This window comes from Lactuca serriola, chromosome 8 (assembly GCF_051521515.1).
Source record: "Lactuca serriola cultivar US96UC23 chromosome 8, Lser_US96UC23_V15, whole genome shotgun sequence".
NCBI lineage: Eukaryota > Viridiplantae > Streptophyta > Magnoliopsida > Asterales > Asteraceae > Lactuca > Lactuca serriola.
The window spans coordinates 122,178,219-122,199,552 of NC_136415.1; the positions used below are offsets into that span (position 1 = coordinate 122,178,219).

Below are 21,334 nucleotides of genomic sequence, written 5' to 3' on the forward strand. Positions count from 1 at the left end.
TAGGCCACATAATCTACAAAAATAGAAGATATGAGGTGGAATAAAATACATAAATATTGTAGTATATTTTTATCCAGGTTAATCCGGTTAACCCAAAACCCGACTTTTATAGAAAAATCAACCCTAAACCCGACCCTAACTATAGTTCGGGTTTGTCGGGTTAACCCGAATAACCCGATTAAGAATTTTGACCCTATAAAACCCGACCCTAAATGCCTTAATCGGGTTAGGGTCGGGTCGGGTTAATCGGGTTTGAGTTTTTTTGACACCCCTAATTACATATTTATCTTACAGCATGGAATCCTTTTACTACTACATGGCCTTTTTATGTTATTTTAGATTTTGCATTTAATTTATAAACTAGTTTTACTAAAAGTTATTGTTTATAAGATATCAACTAATATATAGTTTTTCATACGCAATTAAAGTTATAATCTTAAAAACAATTGAGCATCATGAATGGAACTTCTTCTAAGAAATTAAATAAAACAAAAGAAAAATACAATAAAAATGAAATAATGCACTTTCCTCTTTTACCCTTTTTCATCAAAACTCAAAAGTTACTACTGTTCACTAAAAGACAAAATAACAAGCTACAAAAGTCCACAACTCCTTTTCATGTGACCAGTCCACTTGGCTCTGTACTCTCTGCTCCCCCTCCCACCCCACTCCGCTCACGGGTATCCTCGCCGGAGAAATCTCCACCTCCGGCTAACCACCTTCCGGCGACCATGAACTCAAATAACCAATAAATGCGCTTCAACTGGATTTGACATCTCCTCACTGGTTTGTCACATCTTTGCCTTTTCCTCTCACCCGCTTTTCCAACCTAGTACAATTAATATTACCTCAATGTCTTCTTTTTCCTGCAATTAATTCGGTTTCTTTTTAAAGTTAAAACTTCATTCACATCTTCATATTGTACACTTATCTCTTTGATGCATTCATATCATTTTAGTTCATGATCTTTGATACCCATCAACAGATTTTGGAAATCTTTCTAAATCTTGTATCTTTGTGTGTAAGTACACTATCAGATTCAGCTCAATGTCCCTCTTTTTTTTTTTCTTTCTGAAATCATTGAAATGTTAACACTTGGCTTCTCATTTACCCTAATTTTACTTCATAATCTTTCATACCCATAAAAATATATTGACTTCTGATCGATCTTGTGTGCATTCACCTTATTTTAGTTCATAATCTTCCATACCCATCATCAGATTCTTGACTTTTTACTAAATCTTGTGTTAAATAGACCATCGTGTTCATCTCAAAATCCCCCTTTTTTTCTGCATTTACTTGACTTTATCGTCGGAGTTTTCATTTCTCCTTATTCTTCTTCATGTTTTATACACATCAAACATAATCTTCACTTCACACTCAATCAATCTTTTAGTCTGCTTTGACCTTCACATCTCTGTAGTTATGACAGTGATTGAATCAATGGGTCCAATTGTATGACTTTGGGTTTTTCCATATTTGGTTCTCATTTGTGTGTATTCTTTGGCCATTGAATTTGTGGGTTCCCATTGTATTATCTTTTTAATGCTTTTTCTATGGTTTACATTCATTTGTGTTCACAAACTTTTGTTTATAACTGTATATTATAATACGCATTTCAAGTTTTCAACTTAAAATATCTCAAACATGAGGCTGTCTTTCACCAAATCTCTATAATAAAAGGATATGAGTTATTATAGTGTTGGTCAAAGTTTCGATCTTTATTTATTTCACTTTTCCTGAGTGCGTTCCTTGAATATATGAATTGTTTAGCACAATTTTGAGCTACAAAAAGTGATTACTTATATGTTCAAATGATCATCCTATCTGCCTAATCTGGGACCCATTTTTACCAAAGATTCAATTCACCAATCAATAAATTCATAACGTTTCAGCAGAGATCACACCCAATTGAATATTTGTTTCTTTTTGAGTTTTCTCCATGGTTTGGTTATGGTGGACCAACAAATAATCAAAATTGATTCTTCATTCTTCACATGCTAATTTTCTTATTATTATACTTTGATGGCTAATCATATTACCAGCCATTTTGGGTCTTTTAAATGAAATCGTTAAGCTAAATTCAGACCTTGTTTTAGAGAATGAAGCTTTCTTCTTAGCTGAATTCATTTGTTTGAATGTGCAGAGATCGGAATTGCAGTTATAAGCATATGCAGGTATGCTTGGAAGACGGAAATTATCACTCGTCAGTTCAATCTTTTTGCTTCTTGTCGTTCTTTTACCGGTTGTTTTTTCAGAAATTCCATTGGGTTCAAGGCTATCTGTGGAATCGAAGAATCATTGGGCTTCTCCAAATGGAGATTTTGCAATTCGATTTTTTAATCGCTTAAATGAGTATGGCATTGGGATCCGTATAAACTCAGGGTTAATACCAGTTGAGAAACAACAAGTTGTTTGGGTTGCTGGTGGCGATTTAAGAGTAGGAGATAAATCATACTTTGAGCTCACCAACAATGGAGATTTGGTTCTTTTCGATTCCACAAGAGGAGTTGTTGTTTGGGCAAGCAAAACCACCAATTCATCTGTTGCTTCAGCAGTTCTGCAAAATGATGGCAATCTCGTTCTTTTGAATAATAAAAAGGACATTGTTTGGCAAAGCTTCGATACTCCATCTGATACGCTTCTTCCGGGCCAGAATTTATCTTCATCTCAAGTGCTACGAGCTGCTAGCAGAAATTCTGTTTCGAGTTTTTACAGTCTGAGAATTGGAGCCATCGGCGATTTGGAACTCAAGTGGGAAAACGATATTGTTTATTGGAGGAGTACAGCAACCCCAAATCAATCGAATCTTCGAGCTGTTCTTGCTTCTGATGGTGCCTTCCAACTGTTCGACAAAACGTCAAGCCCAGTCTGGTCGGTTTTTTCTCAAGATCATGGTGACGCAGATGTGAAGTTTCGGATCCTTCGGTTGGATGTGGACGGAAATCTCCGGTTACGCTCATGGACAAAAAACTCATGGAAAGTAGTTTGGCAAGCTGTCGAGAATCAATGTGATGTTTTCGCAACTTGTGGAGTGACCGGAATTTGTGCGTTTAACGAAACAGGCATTCCAGTATGCAAATGCCCGTATTCTCTGTCCTCCGTTCCTTCTTCCAAGTGCTTGCTTCCATATCAACAAACCTGCAAATCCGGTTCTTCCATGATTAAGCTCGATCATACTTCATTATATGCTATTTATCCACCTAACGAAACGATAATCTCTCAAATCAGCTCTGACCAATGTCAAAACTTATGCGAACAAGATCACCTCTGCACCGCGTCAACCTTCATGAACGACGGCACCTCGAAATGCCGAATCAAGAAAACACAATACGTTAGCGGTCAATCGGGATTTTCTGTAAGCTCCGTTTCATTTGTCAAACGATGCAGCGATCCCATTGCTGTCATCCCCAATTTATCCAAATCAAAACCTGCAAATCCCTCACAAAACACTCCAATACAAGATCCACATAGTTCAATTTGCGTTTCTTGTGTGATTGGAATCGGAGGCGTTACGATTCTAGTGTTTGTCGTGATTCATTTGGGCTTAACGGGGTTTTGGTTCTATCGAAGAAGGTATTCTTTCAAGACTCGGGCTTTTTCCGGCGATGGGCCTAACCCTAGTGGCTTTCTTGCTTTGACATATATCGAATTGAAGGACATAACCGACAATTTTAAACACCGGATCGGAAAAAGTACGTTCAAAGGCGTTCTCCCGGAAAACCAACCGGTTGTGGTCAAAGACTATGGTGCCATGAACGTTGACCCAAGAAAGTTTAGACGATTGATTTTGAAATTAGGAAGCATTCATCATAAAAACTTGGTGAGATTAGAGGGTTATTGTTGTGACCCGAGTTATAAGTTTTTGGTTCATGAGTCTCTCACAAATGGTTCACTGGAAAGTTGTTTGGAAGACCCGGGGGTACGGAAAAGGCTTACGTGGAGGAAAAGATTGGATCTTTTACTAGCGGTTGCAAGGGCGGTTTCGTACTTACACATGGGGTGTCGAGAGTTCATAGGACATGGAAGTTTAGGTTGCGAAAACGTGGTTTTGGATGAGAATTTAGAAGCTAAAGTGAATGAATTTGGTCTCGAGAGTTTTCTTGGTGGCGGTGGTGATGGTGGTGGTGGTGGAGGAGTGTGTGCGAGGGATATACGGGACTTTGGGTCGATTGTGTTGGCGGTGGTGAGTGGTGACCCGAAGGCTGAGCGTGGTGGTTGTGATTGGGCTTATGAGAAATGGGTGGGCGGCAATGTGGCGGAAATTGTTGATAAGACAGTGGAAGGTGGTGTTGATGGTGATGAGTTGGAGCGGGTGTTGAGGATTATGTTTTGGTGTTTTCAATCGGATGAGAGGATGAGGCCTTCAATGGGAGAGATAGTGAATGTCTTGGAGGGTGCGGTGGCTGTTGATCCTCCACCGCACCCTTCTGCTTGTTGTAAAATACCGTCGGAGGAAGGATCAGACTCTGACAGTATTTAAAAAACTAATGACTGCAAAATGCAGACATTAACTTCATTTTTGTACTTTTTTTTTTGTTTATATTCGAGGCTAACTTAATTGTGTACAAGTTTTTAGATTAGCCTATTGAATTAGTTGAACTTTTAGCGTTGTGGAATTAGAAGTTTTGTAAATTTTGCCTAATGAATTGTCTTGATCTTTTCAACAAATGTCTTGAATCATTTTTTTTTTCATATTATGGATTTTCGACGTGTAAAATTGAATAAGACAAATAAAGATTAGATGAATAAAACGCACTAAAATAAGAAAAATATTTACAAGTTATTTCAGTGCTAGGTGAAATTATTTGTTGGGACAAGTTGAAACGTAAAAGAAAAAAAAAGAATAATTATGTCGTGGGTTTTTAAAATGGTTTGAACTAAAGGTGCATTATTTGGAACACCTGGACGTTGTTAATTATTACTATGTTTAACAACTTTATCAATGCTACGGATTAAAGCTTGGAAACTCGTGGTAGACAGTTCTCTATGTTTTGGCTCGTGATTTCCTGGCGATTTCATTGTCTGTTGTTGTTGGGCTTCCCTGTGGAACAAGGAGAAGTCAACTCTTGTGTTTTTATGTTTCTGTCGAAGTATCCAGAGAATAGATACATTCATTTGTGTAAGAAGTTGGTTCCTTACAACCTAAAATAAATAATACATAGGGATGACATTTGGACCAGACCGGTTTGACAGATATTGATGGACCTTAAATCGGACCTGTTGAGGTAGCTCCAGGTCCGAATTTTTCGGTTCTTTGTAACCGTTTGACTGACACAATTTTAGATGTATATGGTACAACTCGTTGAAGCGCTATCGAAATTTAGTTTATCTATTATGATTGTAAGGGTGAGTATTTGGACCGAACCAGATTGGATCAACTTTTGGACCGGACGTGTTGAGGCTTAGGAGATTAGGTCCAAGTCCAGTTTCCGTTCCGATTGATCCAGATGCAAATGCACATTGCCCCGTCTTAAAGGGCATGGCTAATATATTACACGGTTTAAATTTCAACATTTACTATAAATTATAACCAAAAAATTGGAAAGTCTTTAAAAATTTAAAAGACCAACTTTGTGTTGTTTAAAAAAAATTAAAAAATAAAAAATAAAAAAATGTATTAATTAAAACAAAAAAGGGATATATTTGAAAATTTATTTTGATATAGAATCATCTCTATATATATTAAAAGAGAAACCTTCTTACATCATCTTTAACAACATGACCCATTGATTTTAATTCATTTATAATTTTCAACCGTGAGATCAAATTGATGATGTCATTAAGAAAAAAAAACTCACACGCCTTTTCTTTTGAAAAATTAGTACGCTATTTTTTTACGCCTTACAACAACCATCATCAAACCACAATTCGTATGCCTCTCTTCATACTTCGGCAACAATTTCTTACGACCATCCTCCTTACGACGCTGATACAATCTTCCTAAAGGTTCCAAGGTTTTCAATAATACCATCCTCCTAACCTACACTGTTTTTTCTATCTTCTTCTTGACGACCCATTCAGACGGACACATTGCAAGTTTTGGGTTTGGTGGAAAGGGTTTCTTAACGGAGAAAACGAAGAAGATGTTGATTGATTAAGTTGGTTTTCCCCTTCCTATTTCATGTGTTCGTCATCTCACATTCCCAGGTATTCTACCAATTTAATTTTTCAGTACTAAATTGACTTTCTATTGATTGATTTAGTTGATTGATTGATTCAGTTGGGTTTCCCCCTTTTATTCGTGAATGATGGTTCATTTATGAGAGGTTCAAACAACTTCAGCAAGTGAAGGAAAGGGTCCACCTTTGTCAGGGTCCCAAAAACCTAACCCTGTGATTAGTAATAACAAGTCCTCTTTAACTATCAAACTTGCATTTATCATTGAACATAAATCAAAACGTGTGGCGCCTATTGTTAAGTTAAGTGAAGATGAGGAAGATGATGAGAGTAATGGTGGTAATGGAATAGGTGATGTATCATTAAAAAAGAAAATTTTGGATCAGCCTTATGTCTCTGACAAATTATTAAAACAAGTTTATGTTGGTTAGTGTTTATTAATACAAAAAAAAAATACATTTCAAGGACCTGGAGTAGTTCATACTCCATTAGACCAAACTATGGGACCAAAAATGCATACAACTTTTAGACTAACAAGATCTAAGCAATAATACATCAAGATCCAAGCTTTATTCCTCTAAACGAAACTTGATGGAAAGATACTTCAGTATCCAAAGTGCCTTAAGCTTCCAAGATGGTTTCCTTTCCTTCTCATTCCTTCAAGAACACCACAAAGCACACTTTCAAGCTCAAAATGCACACACAAGAGAATTAGGGTTTTCTTGGGACGAAATGGGGACGAAGGCTGATAAATGAGGGGGTCTCAATGAGATAATGATGCTTAAATAAGGTCCAAACCCTAAAAATTAGGGTTTGGGTTTTCGCAGCGTATGCCCAGCATACTTAACACCCACACCTTTTCATTAAAAAGACAAAAGGGACCAATTTTGCAAATAATTCTCATACTAAGGGTATAAAAGGAAAATACTTAAACAAGGGTGTTACGATTTAACTGGAGAATTATTATTTTATGAAAATAATATTTTAACAACAAATTGAGAAATTATCGTTTTTAGGAAATAATAATAAAGAGAACAAAAACTAGTTATATTCATAATGTATGAATACAAATGTCATGTGCAAATTAAATAGGCACTTCGAGTAACCGTCTAGTTGTAAAACTCATCCCTACCTTCGCGTGGATATAAGATTTGTGGAAAACGAAGATAAGATGAAGATATGCATCCTTGAAGATGCATTATAAAATAGGATAAAACTAGTATTTTAAGGTTTTTGTATGGCTTAATGGATTAAGTTAAGTATGAATTAAGCAAAAAGTAATTAGTTAGGATCTTAGATCTTGTCAATACCTTCGTGTGGACATAAATATCACTAAAAACGGGTTTGAAATGAAGAAGTTATGATTGTTTAAAGATTGGAAGAAAATTTCCCAAAGCTGAAATATGTGAGATGTTGTCACTGCTGCATGGCAAGAAGGCCACAACGATGTTGTGACGCTGCTATAACAGATTTTTAAACATGTTAAAGCTTCATTTTGAACCAAAAACACCCCATAGTCGGGGAGAGCATAAGGGAGGCGATTTTGAGGCTGAAAAAGAGATTAGATGAGATAGAGATGGAGTGTAACATGGATTTAACATCCTTACACTCCTAAGGTAATGATTTCTCCATTTTCTTAAGGTTGGAGCTTTAATGGTGAATGTGTTACATTGTTAAGAACGCTTGGTTTGATCAACCTATAGCTTGTATATGATGCTATTATCAGTGTTTAGAAGCTTTGATCAAGCTTTGTGGGTGATTTCCATGGTGAAATCAACCCATTGTGAGTTAGGGTTGGAAAACCCATCGTGCGTCTTGCCGCACTTGCCATAGCGGCTCCGGCCCTGCTAGCCTCTCAATCTCGAATCAAAGACCTTGGGCCTCTTTCCCAAACCCCCTGAAATCTGAGCCTGATACGGCTTCCTCTTCCTCTCCATCTCTAGATCAATATCCCTCTCTGGCTCTCGCTATCATATCCTCTAGTGTCTTGCAACTGGATTGGCTCACGAAGTGTCGAATATCACTCCTCAACATCTCATGGTATCTCGCATTCTTCATCTCCTCATCCGCCAGATACTGCGGAACCAACAACGCCCTCTCACGGAACATAGCGGTGATCTTAACCACCGTCTAAATAGTTTATCGAAGGTCCTGGAACTCCCTCGCCAACTGCTGCACCTCAATCACGGGTGCAAACTCAGCTCGAAATCTAGTCACAAAATCATCCCATGTCATTGAATCAACCGCCTCATTACCCACATAATGCCCAACCTCCTCCCACCAATCTCGAGCTCTGTCTTTCAGAAGACAGGAAACAAGTCTGACCTTTGCCTCATCCTGACAACTGATAGTGCAAAAGGCGTTAGCGACATCCGCTAACCATCGTCTGCTCGCAATCAAATCCTTCTACCCGAAGTACTACGGAGTCCCACATGCTCGGAACTCCTGGAAGGTCAACGTGCAAGCTCCCATTAATGCCACCATCTCATACCGACAAAACGCTCAAACGCTCACCAAAATCTCCAGAATGCCCTCCTTGACAGTACCAAATATCACAGGGGTCTACTCAAGTATGTTGCAGGTAATCTCAGACGAAATGAACTACCACGTCTGATCATCCAATTACTCGGCTCCAGAACCCGAGCCTGAACCCTCACCAGCACCAGAACCACTAACCGATCTGCCTTGAAGAGTCACCATACTGGAAATAGACCATATATACCATCAAAATACGCATCAATATATATATATATATATATATATACATCTTAATTACCTTATAAAGCATTTTTGGTCAAATGCTGAATTTTAAGTCGTACAAACATACAATGCATTTGTACAATCAATTTATGCATTACAAAAAGAGTAGAGTACATATGGTCAATAGTTGAAAATGTTAAATCTCTTATCCCCTATTTTTGGGCTATTTTGACCCGGTTCATTCCTTATTTATGTATTTCCCCAAATCTCGCAATTTCTGTTCACAAATCTTGGATATATATTGCTGACGTTTCCATCTCTATGGTTTAATTCATCTTTCAGCATTCAACCACCATTGTCACACCCGTCGCTTGGCGCGGGTAAACGACTAGTATATATATATATATATATATATATATATATATATATATATATCGAGGAGTCTCACACTCTACAAGCTTCCTGGTTTCATCGCAACTCTCCTTGTCCACACATACAATCCTCAACAAGATAAGGCTCCTAGCACTAAATTTTTTTCTAGGTTTTTCTAGGGCAATCACTACACTACTCTCCGCGATCAGCTGCAGAATGAACTCCCCCTAACCTCCTCTAACTAGCTCATGAATAGAATTACATATCGTCGACACCAAATTATTCTTCGAATGAATTGTCTTACACTACAACGGTTGGACTCAAACAAGAGCTGCGCAATAGAGTTATGTAATATACTAATATCCCAAAATTATGAGATAAAAAATTCATTTTTAATTCAACCAAAACATTAAATATATTTTAATTCAACATCCAACATCCTTTTTCTAAATATTCAAAAAAGTAATTTATAGGAAAACAATTATCATAGCACAATCCCAAAATCATCATAATACGGAAACATGGGTGGATGCGTTGCGATCAAGCGGACCCCTTCCTTTCGAACCGAAAGTACCTGAAACCATAACTATAAAAAATGTAAGCACAAAGCTTAGTGAGTTCCCTAAAATGTCACATACCATATATATATCAAACATATTATACAAACATAGTGCCAAGCATATATGGGTGCTGGCCTGCCCCTTCGGTCTATTTCAAGTGGATACTAGGGGTGTTCATAACCGGATATCCGGAATTTCGGATATCCAAAATTTCGGATAGTTGATTTTTGGTATCAAATTTCGTATCCGAAATTTCGGATACGGATTCGGATACCAAAATCGTATATCCGAAAAATTAAAATTTTGTTCAAATTTGAAAGGCATATGAAGTTTTTAAATTAGAAAGACATATTTTTAAATTAGAAAGGCATAGAAGTAATATGAGTATTTAATTAAGGAAATTATGAACATTTTTAGTTACTAACATTCATATCATAAGACATTTGTGATTAAAATAACAAATAACGTATAAACTAAAATCAAAATTTTCGGATATCGGATATCCGGATTATCCGAAAAATCTGAAAAACACTATACAATTCCAAATCCGAAAATTCGGATATCTGATTTTTCGGATAATTCGGATTCAAAATTTTGGAATTTCATATACGGATATTTTTGAACACCCCTACCAAATACTGCCAATCATATAGGGGCCGGGGTGTTGGCCTGCCCTTTCGGTCTATTTCAACCGGATATTGCCAAATATATCTGGGTGATGGCCTACCCCTTTCGTCTATTTCAACCGGATACTGCCAAACATATATGGGTGCTGGCCAACCCCTTCAGTCTATTTCAACCGGATATCGGGCCTATTTCACCCTTACTATTACCACATAATATCATAATAGTAGTCACTGAGTTATCATACAAATACAAACACGACTGATAATTATCACAAAGACAATCATCATGTTACAATATAACTAGTGGGCCGGCCTTGGTGCCTTTGACCCACAGTTACTTCAAAGGAAGACTCACCTCAACTTTCGAATACCTCAGATAAAATATCGGATCGTCGATTCGGAAAATCCCTGCTCGCTAGCACCAACATATAATACCAAATAAATAATTGGTCCACAACCCATAGTTAGGATTCAAGTCCGATTGCTCAACACTCAGGGTAAAAGTCCATTTTACCTTTTCCTCAATTGGCCCAAAATCCAAGGCCCACCAATAGCATCAAAAGCCTAATATGGCCCAACTTCTTAATTGGACCAAAACCCATCTTAAAACATTTAAAACCATTAATTTATTACAGTTTGTTTTCAAAATAGTTTAAACATCAGAGTATCCCCTGAATCAAGTCATAAAATTATAAAATATGAGGACCTGTACGATCACGCCTTCGCCTTCCCGTGATCATCATAAGTACCTGAAACAATAATCGATAAATGTAAGCTCGAAGGCTTAGTGAGTTACCCCTAAAATACCAACGCCATACATATATAACCACGTCATATAAACATATAAGCAAACAACATGCATAGTGAGCCTTCAACCTGACTGGACCACCTCGCAGGCCTTTAGCCTATCTAGACCGCACTCCGAGCCTTCGGCATGTCTAGACCGCCTCGCAAGGCCTACAACCTATCCGGACCGCTCGCTAGGCCTTCGACATGACTAAACCCCTTTGTAGGGCCTTCATTTTATCCGGACCACCCCTGGGTATGTTGGCCTTCAGCACAAAGCAGAACCGCCTCAACCCAACCCCCAATCAATTAAACATGTGCACATAAATATCATACGGTAGCATATATATAACAGTCAAACCGATCGAATAGATCATTACTCATAGCAACATCCTATTTACCAGGATACAGACCTAACTGGTCACTAACATAGCATCATCCTATATACCAGGATACCGACCTAACCAGGTCACTAAGCATATCACCATCCTAACTACCAGGATGTAAATCAATAAGCATATCATGCAATAAACCCAGATACAAATCCGATAAGGGCCGACATTGGCACCTTAAACCCAGTTGATATAGTGAGGATAACTCACCTGGCATTGCTGAAGTCCCGCAGATAAAACTCTGTCCGCTGGTTAACAGATTCCCGAACTGTCAACATTAAACAATACCTAATTAATAATTAAGTTCCAAGCCCAAGGTCCAACTCACACTCCAAAGGCCCAAAAGTCAAGTAATGGGCCAAAGCCCAACATATGGCCCAACTTTCCAAATTGGGCCGAGACCCCAACATGATTTTACCTTCAGGCCCATCCATTTATTCTAGTCCAAACTTTTGGTATTCCAATGGCCCAACATCTCATAATCATCAAGGCCCAATTATGGCCTAATTTTCCAAATTGGGCCTAAATCTTTCTAATGACCTTTTCCTCAAGACCAATAAATTTCCTTAGTCCGAAACCTTGTTTCCAAATGGCCCACGAAGGCCCAAAACAACCTAGCCCAAGAAATGGCCCAATCCCGAAGCCCAAAATACGAAGTCCAACCTAACTGAGTACACAGGGCGTACTTAGCAGTACGATGCGCGTACTCGCTTGTACGCCCAACGTACTTCCTTCGTAATCCCATTTTGCCATTAAGCACTTAATGCTTTAAGCCATAAGTCCAAGCCACAGATATGAGTCCCAAACGACGTCTAAACCCATAAAGTCAATAACTTGGTGACTTTGCATGCCCCAAAAAGACCAAATCTCAAAGTATAACATTCTACTTCCATGGAAATGACTCAAACTTCAACATGGATGGTTTTAAACTCTAAAGGTACCAACTTTATGGACATTGAACCTCATAAACACTAAGAGGGGCAACTCAAAGCTCCTGGAATGAAATCAAGACCCCTAGATCTCATTGTTGGGACCAAAATGAACTAAAACCCACTAGTAAGAGATCTAAGATATCAATGATCAAGTTCAAAGCTTTATACCTTCATCAAGCTGAAAATGACTCCCAAAATTAGATCCATAAGCTTCCCCTTGATCCCCATCTTTGCATCAAGCTCTACCTTCTTGAAAATGGATCAAATGGACTCCATAAGCTCAAAATGCCACCATGAGTGATTGAGGACGATTTCTAGGGTTTAGAGGGATGGAGGCTGAAGATATTAGGGTTAGGTTATGAGATAAGGAGCTTAAATAGAGTCCAAGACCCAAAAATAGGGTTCTGATCTGACTGAAGTACGCCCAGCGTACATATGGTACGTGCAGCGTACTCCTGGGAACCTTCGCGACCATCCTGGTCAGTACGCCCAGTGTACTCCAAGGTACGCCCCGCGTACTACCTTCTTCACTAGTACGCCCCACGTACTGTTTGTGTATGCCCCGCATACTCGGCTAACCCTGAAAACCACGAAACTTCCGAAGGCCATAAATTCTTCGTTATAAACCCATTTCCGTCGATCCTTATATCCACGGAAAGGTAACGAGAAGCCCTAAACTTCTATCAACTCATACCTTTATTAAAACCTTCAGAACAAAAGTCCATTTTTTCACAAAAAGCCCAACTGACACTCTACCAAAATACCCCTAGGCTCCAAAACACGAATCGAACACCCGGATCACTTCCAGTACATCATCCGCACCCAAATGGGCCTAGAAACTACCTTTTCAAAAGCCCTAATCCTTATGATGACCGATATTTGGGCCACATCCCCAAACTAGGAGTTGATTCGGAACAGGGTGTTACATGTCCTAAACCCATCTTAGGTCAAAATGACAATAAATAGCCCCAAACTCAAATGAGATTCATAAATTTTAACCACACTTCAGATCCATAAGACTAAATCATAGAGAATGACTCATTGATCCATTAAGTTGCCAACTTTATGGATACCAAGCATGCAATCCCACATAAAAATGAAAAGAGGAGCTTAGAACTTAGATCTATCAATTTGAGCTCATAAAGATTGGATCTTGGACACTTACATTGGTCCAAAATGTGCACAATACGATGATGATGAAGCCTCCTTGCTGAACCAACAATCTATAACCCCTTCTTCTTCGTATTCTTCTTCTAGCCACCAAAACACTAAAATGGATCCAAAATCACCAAGATGGATTAGGGTTAGGGTTTTTTGAGTTAATGGAAGGTGGAGGTTAAGAAATGAACCTTAAAACCGAGCTAAGGGGGCTTGGGCTGCAGTGCTCCTCACGTCGTGAGCTCAGTCCCGGATAGAATCTTCATACGGCCCTCCTTACGTCATGAGCCTACATGCCTCATGTCGTGAGGACCCTTTTTTCACCAAAATCCAATCTTTTGACCCTCTGAAACCCTAATTCGATTCATCCAAGGAAACGAATGTTACAAGTTAAAACCTAACCTTCTAAAACTATTTAGTCTCAACAATATGTAACTTAGTATATTCGCTTACTAGTTAACTGCAGCTAATGGGAACTCGTAAAAAGCACAAAGCAAGCATCATTCGACCATTGAGTAATCGGAACAAGCATAAACTAACCTGGTCATCCTATCATTGACTGATCAGTACTAGCATGCAAGTCTACAAAATCATATAGTAGGCATATAAAGGCATCTCTACTAGCATTCTATCATGCAAATCGTGAGTAGGTCCTTAGCCTTAACTAGCATGCGATTCATAGATTCACAAATCAAAGCATATCATAAAACATGTATGGGTATTTTGGGAAAACTTACTTGAGCTCGGTCGATTTCATGCACCACACCCTTTTTATAAAACATTTCTTTTTAAAAAATTATTCCAAACCCTCAGTTTGATTTCAGAAACACCGAGAGTATGTCTGAATCTCTCAAACTAAGGCTCTAATACCAACTAGTAACGTCCCAAAAATTAAGACTAAAAATTTTGTTTTTTAAATTAATAAAACCATTATCCATACAACATCATAGAAACCATGGCGAATCAAAGAGTATCAATATCATCCAAGTACATCAGAGTAGTATCAAAAATGTGGAATGATGTGGTGTGTGCGTTGCAATCATCCTGGGATCTTCCTATTAGAACCAGAAGTACCTGAAACACAAACTAAAAACCATAATCACACATCTTAGTGAGTTTCCTGAAATACCACATACCATACATATCAACATATAAAGAGCCCTTCCCGGCATCGGGTCCCGCTCAGTAAACAGATTATTCAGCCATCAGGTCCCGCCTGGAATCAGGTCCCCGCCTGGTAACATATAAACACATAACACATGCAAGAGTCATGAAAAAAACTAGCATACTAACCATGGTTGTAAAAATCGGTCTAGGCGGTCGATTAATCGGCACCTAGGTGCTTGGCAGCCTCTAACCGCCTACAAATAAGGGTTAGAGGGTAAAATAATCGGCCTTGGTCAATATCGGTCAAAATCGGTCCAATTCGGTCCTAATCAGACTAAATCGGACCAATTCGAACTCCAAATCAGACCAAATTGGCTCGACTAGCTATAAAAATACCCACCAGCTCAAAGGAGCCGGCTAGCCCAATGCATAGCTGGGTATGATTCTCAAAGGAGCTAGTTCCCATTTTATATGATAAGTTTTGTGTTCATTTGTTATCGCACCAGCTGCCAACTCCAAATCATGAGTCGGGTAATTATTTTCATGCTCCTTCAACTGTCGAGACGCATATGCTATCACCTTTTCTCTTTGGGTCAAAACACAACCCAATCCAACCCCAGACGCATCGCTATAAACAGCGAAGTCTTCAACTCCATCGGGTAAAGAAAGTATCGGTGCCTCGCGTAGCTTCTTCTTTAGCTTCTTGAATGCTTCTTTATGCTTATCATTCCAAGCATAAGTAGCTCCTTTGTGGGTCAAAGTTGTTAATGGAGTAGCAATCAAAGAAAAGCCTTGGATAAACCTTCGGTAATATCCGGCTAATCCTAAAAAGCTTCGGATCTCCGTGGGACTTTTTGGTTGTTCCCACTTCATCACAGCTTCAATCTTTGTTGGATCAACCATTATCCCTTCTTGGTTGACCACGTGACCCAACAATTGGACTTCACGAATCCAAAAATCACATTTGGAGAACTTTGCATACAGCTTCTCCTTTTTCAAGACTTCTAACACTTCTCGCAAGTGTCTGCCATGCTCCTCTTGGCTTTTCGAGTAAATCAGAATGTCGTCTATGAATACTATCACGAATTTATCAAGGAACGGATTACAAACCCTATTCATTAAATCCATGAATGCTGCCGAATCATTGGTTAGTCCAAATGACATAACCAAGAACTCGTAGTGTCCATATCTAGTTCTGAATGCAGTCTTCTCGATATCTTGCTCTCTTACTTTTAGCTGATGATATCCTGACCTTAGATCGATCTTCGAGAAATAGCTCAAACCTTGCAATTGATCAAACAGGTCATCAATCCTTGGCAACGGATATCTATTCTTTATTGTTGCCTTGTTCAGCTCTCTATAATCGATGCACATTCTCATACTTCCATCTTTCTTCTTCACAAATAACACCGGAGCTCCCCAGGGCGATGAACTAGGTCTAATGAAACCTTTGTCCAATAACTCCTGAAGTTGCATCATTAGCTCCTTCATCTCCGTCGGGTGCTAATCGATAAGGTGCTTTTGCTATTGGTGTGGTTCCTGGTAACAAGTCTATTCTGAACTCTACTTGTCTATCAGGTGGTAATCCAGGAAGATCCTCGGGAAATACTTCCGGATAATCACACACCACTGGAATACTCTGCATCACCTTCTTTTCTTTCTTAGCATCAATCACGAATGCTAAATATGATGTACATCCCTTGGTCAAACACTTTCTGGCTTTCATTAGAGAAATGATTCCATAATTTACTCGCCGTTTGTCCCCGTACACCATAAATGAATCTTTCCCTGGCAGGTTTACTTTTACTATCTTCTTCTTGCACAATATTTCGGCATCATTGGCGCTAAGCGAATCCATTCCCAACATGATGTCGAAACCATTAAGTTCGATAGGTAATAATTCCTCGTGAAACTTATTCCCATTAAGGTCGATTAAGATGTTTTTCATACGATGGCTAACAGGTACAAACTTGCCACTAACAACTTCGACTAATAAAGCATCATCTAGTCTATCAATAGGCAAAGCTAGTTTTCTACCAAACTCATGCGAAATAAAGGAGTAGTTGGCTCCAGAATCAAACAAAATTTGAGCAGGTAATTCGTTTACGAGAAAGGTACCTGAAGCGACATCAACTTCATCTTTCGCAGCCTCAAGTGTCATCTGGAAGGCTATCGCCTTCGGATTTGGTGGAATGTTGGGCTTAGCTGCCTCCTTCTTCTTCGGACAGTCTTTCAAAATGTGCCCCTCTTCATTACAACCAAAACACATCCTTTTGTTGTTAGGACACTCATTGGCAAAATTCCCAATTTTTCCGCACTTTTAGCAGGTTATATCCTCACTACATTTTCCAAAGTGCTTCTTCTTGCACTTATCACACCACTTCGCTTCTCCTCCTTTTCCTCCACCAAACTTTTTCGAATCAGATTTCGAAAATTTGCTTTTCTTACCGGAACCAGATGTTCCCTCAAATTTTCTTTTCTCACCAAACTCAACCTTGTTGGTGGTTCTCCCCTTAATCATGTTCTCAACAGACTTGGCAGCCCAGATAGTTGCCTCTAGAGTATGTGCCTGACGTACTGGTACCTCGTACTCCCATGGGAGTCCCTTCGCATACCGGTCCACCTTTGTCAACTCGTCTGGGACGATACGCAAGGCAAACTCCATCTTATCGGTGAAGTTATTGGTGTATTCATCAACTGACATGCTGCCTTTCGTCAATGCCAAAAACTTATTCTCCAACTCCAACAAATTTTGAGCCGAACAGAACTTGCGTTTGAACTGCACCAAGAATTCTGCCCATGTCAATTGCAGTGGCTCATTAGGGCTTAAAGTCTTCCCTAGAGTGTTCCACCAACGAACGGATCCACCTTGGAACTGACGCACTGCATAGATAGTCTGCACCTTGCCTCTGCAGCCACAAGTCATGAAAGCTTACTCCATTTCGGAGATCCAATCCATAACTCCAATCGGATCCTTCTTTCCATTGAAGGTCGATGGTTTGCAAGTTAGAAAGTCCTTGTACTTGCATCCCATTCCATCATTCCTTCCATCATGGTTGTTTTGCCTAACTATCGGTGGGTTGGCTTGACCAACAGCCCCACTGAAGTTTCCACCTTCCGAGTGCCCTTCATTTAATTCGGGCTCTTCCACACGAATTGACAGTTCTTCACGATTCTGTTGAAGCAACTGCCTAGTTTCATCCATCTGATGATCCAACATTGTTTGAATCATCATTTGCACACCAGCCATGGTTATTGGCTCAGGTGCTGCTGCTACGACAGGTATTTGCTCAATCACTGGTGGTTGATTCCTGTTTTCATCAGCATTTCCAACTCCACTTCTTGTTCTCACCATTTTTGATCTATACACCGAATAAGGTGAAATTAGATCCTCATTCACGATAGATATTCAAATCATCCTTATCGCTCCGAAACGTTTACATGCTAGTTCTAATATCGTAGACGTACGCTTAGAATCCTACACACATAAGGTTTCTAGATCCGGTCGGCAACAGACTATAGATCCAAACAAATAATATCATATATGGAAACATATAACATTTAGCACATAAAGAATTTTAGGCAACTTTCCTAAAATAAACTAGTGCTCGTGTCTAAAACATAACAGGCACATATCTCAAAATTTCACTTAGCATTCTAAGTTTAAGTCTAGAAATCCTACAAATTCCTAGTTCGCTTAAACTAATGCTCTGATACCAACTGTGACATCCCCAAAATCTCGGCCAGAAAAGACCGATTTTCATTTATGCTTTTAAAATAATTTCAGAGTAAATCCTTTTGATTTGAAAGAGTTGCGGAATTTGTTCCCAAAAACAAAACGTGATAAAACAATGTTTACCAAAGCATTTCATAAAAGAAATGTATTTTCATTATATAATCAAAACTCGGGATGTCATGTTCCGATACAGACCATAAAGCATAAACGATAACATTACAAGTCATTCAACAAATATATACATATACAGACTTGTAAACAAAACCACTTGATGGTTCATCCATCTTATGCCCTTGCGCCACTTCCTGTAATACAAATAAACTGAGTAGGTCAGGCTTGGGAGTCTGGTGAGCATATAGGGTTTTCAACCCATAATAAATAATTATATTTAATTTCCACCAACCAACAATAACCCAATTACCCATTCCCGTTATTCTCACTTTACGTCCCTAAGACAACTAACATAAGGGACCTAGTCTAAGAATATTTCATCGGGGCGACAACACATGCTTCTGGGGTTCCTCAGCAATATAAGTCAAATAAGGCAACCATGAGGGGGATGGAATACAACGAATGAACACCCAAGTTCATTAACACCTACAGGTTATGAGCATGCTAGCGTTCCACTGGACTATCTAGAAAAGTTCGTGGTCGTCATCTAAATTCCGCTAGATGACTGGATCAAAACAACATCGAGGCCTCTCATATGTTTATTACACACCAAGTATCTACCCATGTTCTACCCAACATATTAGTAGATAAAATATACATTTTTATACATAGTTTTAAAACCTGTATAGCATGCTCAATCAATACATTTTCCACATAACAGATGAGGCACACACACATAACACGTATTTCATAGAGAAATAATCAAATCTATAAGATAGAAGAAAGTGAATATACATTCACACACATAACAACAAAATATACACATAACACGTATTTCGTATAAAATACTTCAAAATTATGCGTTAGAAGAAAGTAACTACACACTTACTTGATCAGAAGATGATCGGACAGCACTACGGCTTGTGGAAGTAGTATTCTTCGGCAGATCTGGAAGATCCTCACAAAAACCGAACTCCTCGCGGGTAGAGCTTCGGCTCGGGAATCTTACTTCTCGGGATCTTCGGGACCTAGGGACTTGCTTCGGGGCTCGGGAATGATACCGGGGCTTCGGGATAATTCTTGCACGAAAAACGATGCAAAAACGCGAGAAAAAGGGAAGAAATGAGCAAACAACTCGGTTGCCCTCGACCTCCTTTTATAGGGGCTGGAACTTCAAATTACGCTGGGCGTAATGATGATAGGGTCGCTGACTCCCCCAAGGATAATATCGGTTAATATATATTTAAATTAAATATCGAAAATATTTAATAAACTTCAAAAATTCATATCTTTCTCATACGAACTCCGTTTTCGACGTTCTTTATATCCCCGCGTAGGTGAGACTACGATCTACAACTTTCGTTTAGACTCTGTCGGCTAATTTTGACTTTATTTTTATTATTTATTTTTAGTACGCCGGGACAGGAAAACTCCGTTATAAAATCATAACTTCTTCATCCGACGTCCGTTTTCCCCTATCTTTTTATCGTTTTACTACAATTAACGAGATATTCGATTCTCATTTAGATTGTTTCGGCTAAAAACCGTTCGGTCTCAAATCGAGTATTCGGGCTGCATACTGCTAAGTTGAAACTTCGAAAAATCATAACTTCCTCATACGAAGTCAGATTTTGGCGTTCTTTTTATGCACACTCTCGGTTTAACGAACTCTACGACTTTCGTTTAGATCACTAAGACTAAATATTGCTCTAACGTAAATTTCACTTTTTACGTCATTCAGCGTTGTCGGTTCTGTCGCGAAACTTCGATAGGTCATAACTTCTTCGTTATAACTCGGATTTCGGCATTTTTATATCTTCGAAATCCTTGTTTCGACCACTACATCTTTATACAAAGATATAGGGATTATCTCACACTTCAATTTTGACGCTTATTTTATTCTTAATTCATTAAATTATAATAATTAAGAAAATAAACACATAATTCACATAATTCACATAATACTCAAATATTTCATCATTAATACTCCAAAAAGAGTTACAAGGGTTAACCTAGACTATTACATCAATGATAATGCCTAGCCTGGAAACGCGGGCGTTACAGTTACTTCCAAGATCCTTGTTGTTTCAGGTTGTAATTAACAGGTATGGCAGAAGTGGTGGTGATGTTGGTTTGTGTATGAAACCATCTGCCCACCAAGTGTTCGATCAATTGCCTGAGTGAAGACTACATTATCACGTTCATTGGTCAATCATATCTTCTTATCCGATCAGCAAAACATGAAATGGGAAGGAGTGAATGGAAGCAAAACAACATCATCCAAATTTATTCAATTCTGATGTTCCAAGGGGTGTTCTTGTTGCTTCATGTTCTACACAGTGATTTCTTTAATTGAGTAATATGATTCATGTTCAAAACTTGTTGGCTGTAGTGATGTACCATTTAGATGCTATTCAATTTTGGAGGGTATAATGGTCCACTTTTGTTGTTCCCAGTTTGTGTATAATACTATAAAATGGTTCTTTTTTAGTGTTGTAATAGATTTGTTGTGATTACTTTAGCTTGTATTTGTAACTTCTTATTCCAATCACAGGATGGTTTGTAATTTAATAAACAATCATTGATGTTAATGTTATATTTATTAATTTATTAATATTTTTTTTAATAATTAATGGTCCCCGATTAATCCCCGCCTAGCCGATTAATCCCTTGACCCCAGTTCACCGCCGAGCTACCGTCGAGCGATTTCTGCAATCTTGATACTAACATATCA

At 38.6% G+C, this 21,334-nt stretch overlaps 1 protein-coding gene across 2 annotated transcripts; it reads left to right on the top strand.

The window, feature by feature from the left end:
• The first annotated feature begins 609 nt into the window (after window positions 1-609).
• On the top strand, window positions 610-4,671 carry LOC145065964 (curculin-like (mannose-binding) lectin family protein / PAN domain-containing protein). Of its 2 annotated transcripts, none has more exons than XM_079013095.1 (2): window positions 610-786; window positions 2,147-4,671. In XM_079013095.1, the coding sequence occupies exon 2, from the start codon at window positions 2,180-2,182 to the stop codon at window positions 4,481-4,483; it is 2,304 nt and encodes a 767-aa protein (XP_078869221.1). In that variant the 5' UTR covers window positions 610-786; window positions 2,147-2,179; the 3' UTR covers window positions 4,484-4,671. The 2 variants fall into 2 exon arrangements, with proteins under 2 accessions (XP_078869221.1, XP_078869222.1); XM_079013096.1 differs by lacking the exon at window positions 610-786 and adding an exon at window positions 798-1,021.
• Window positions 4,672-21,334: the final 16,663 nt, after the last annotated feature.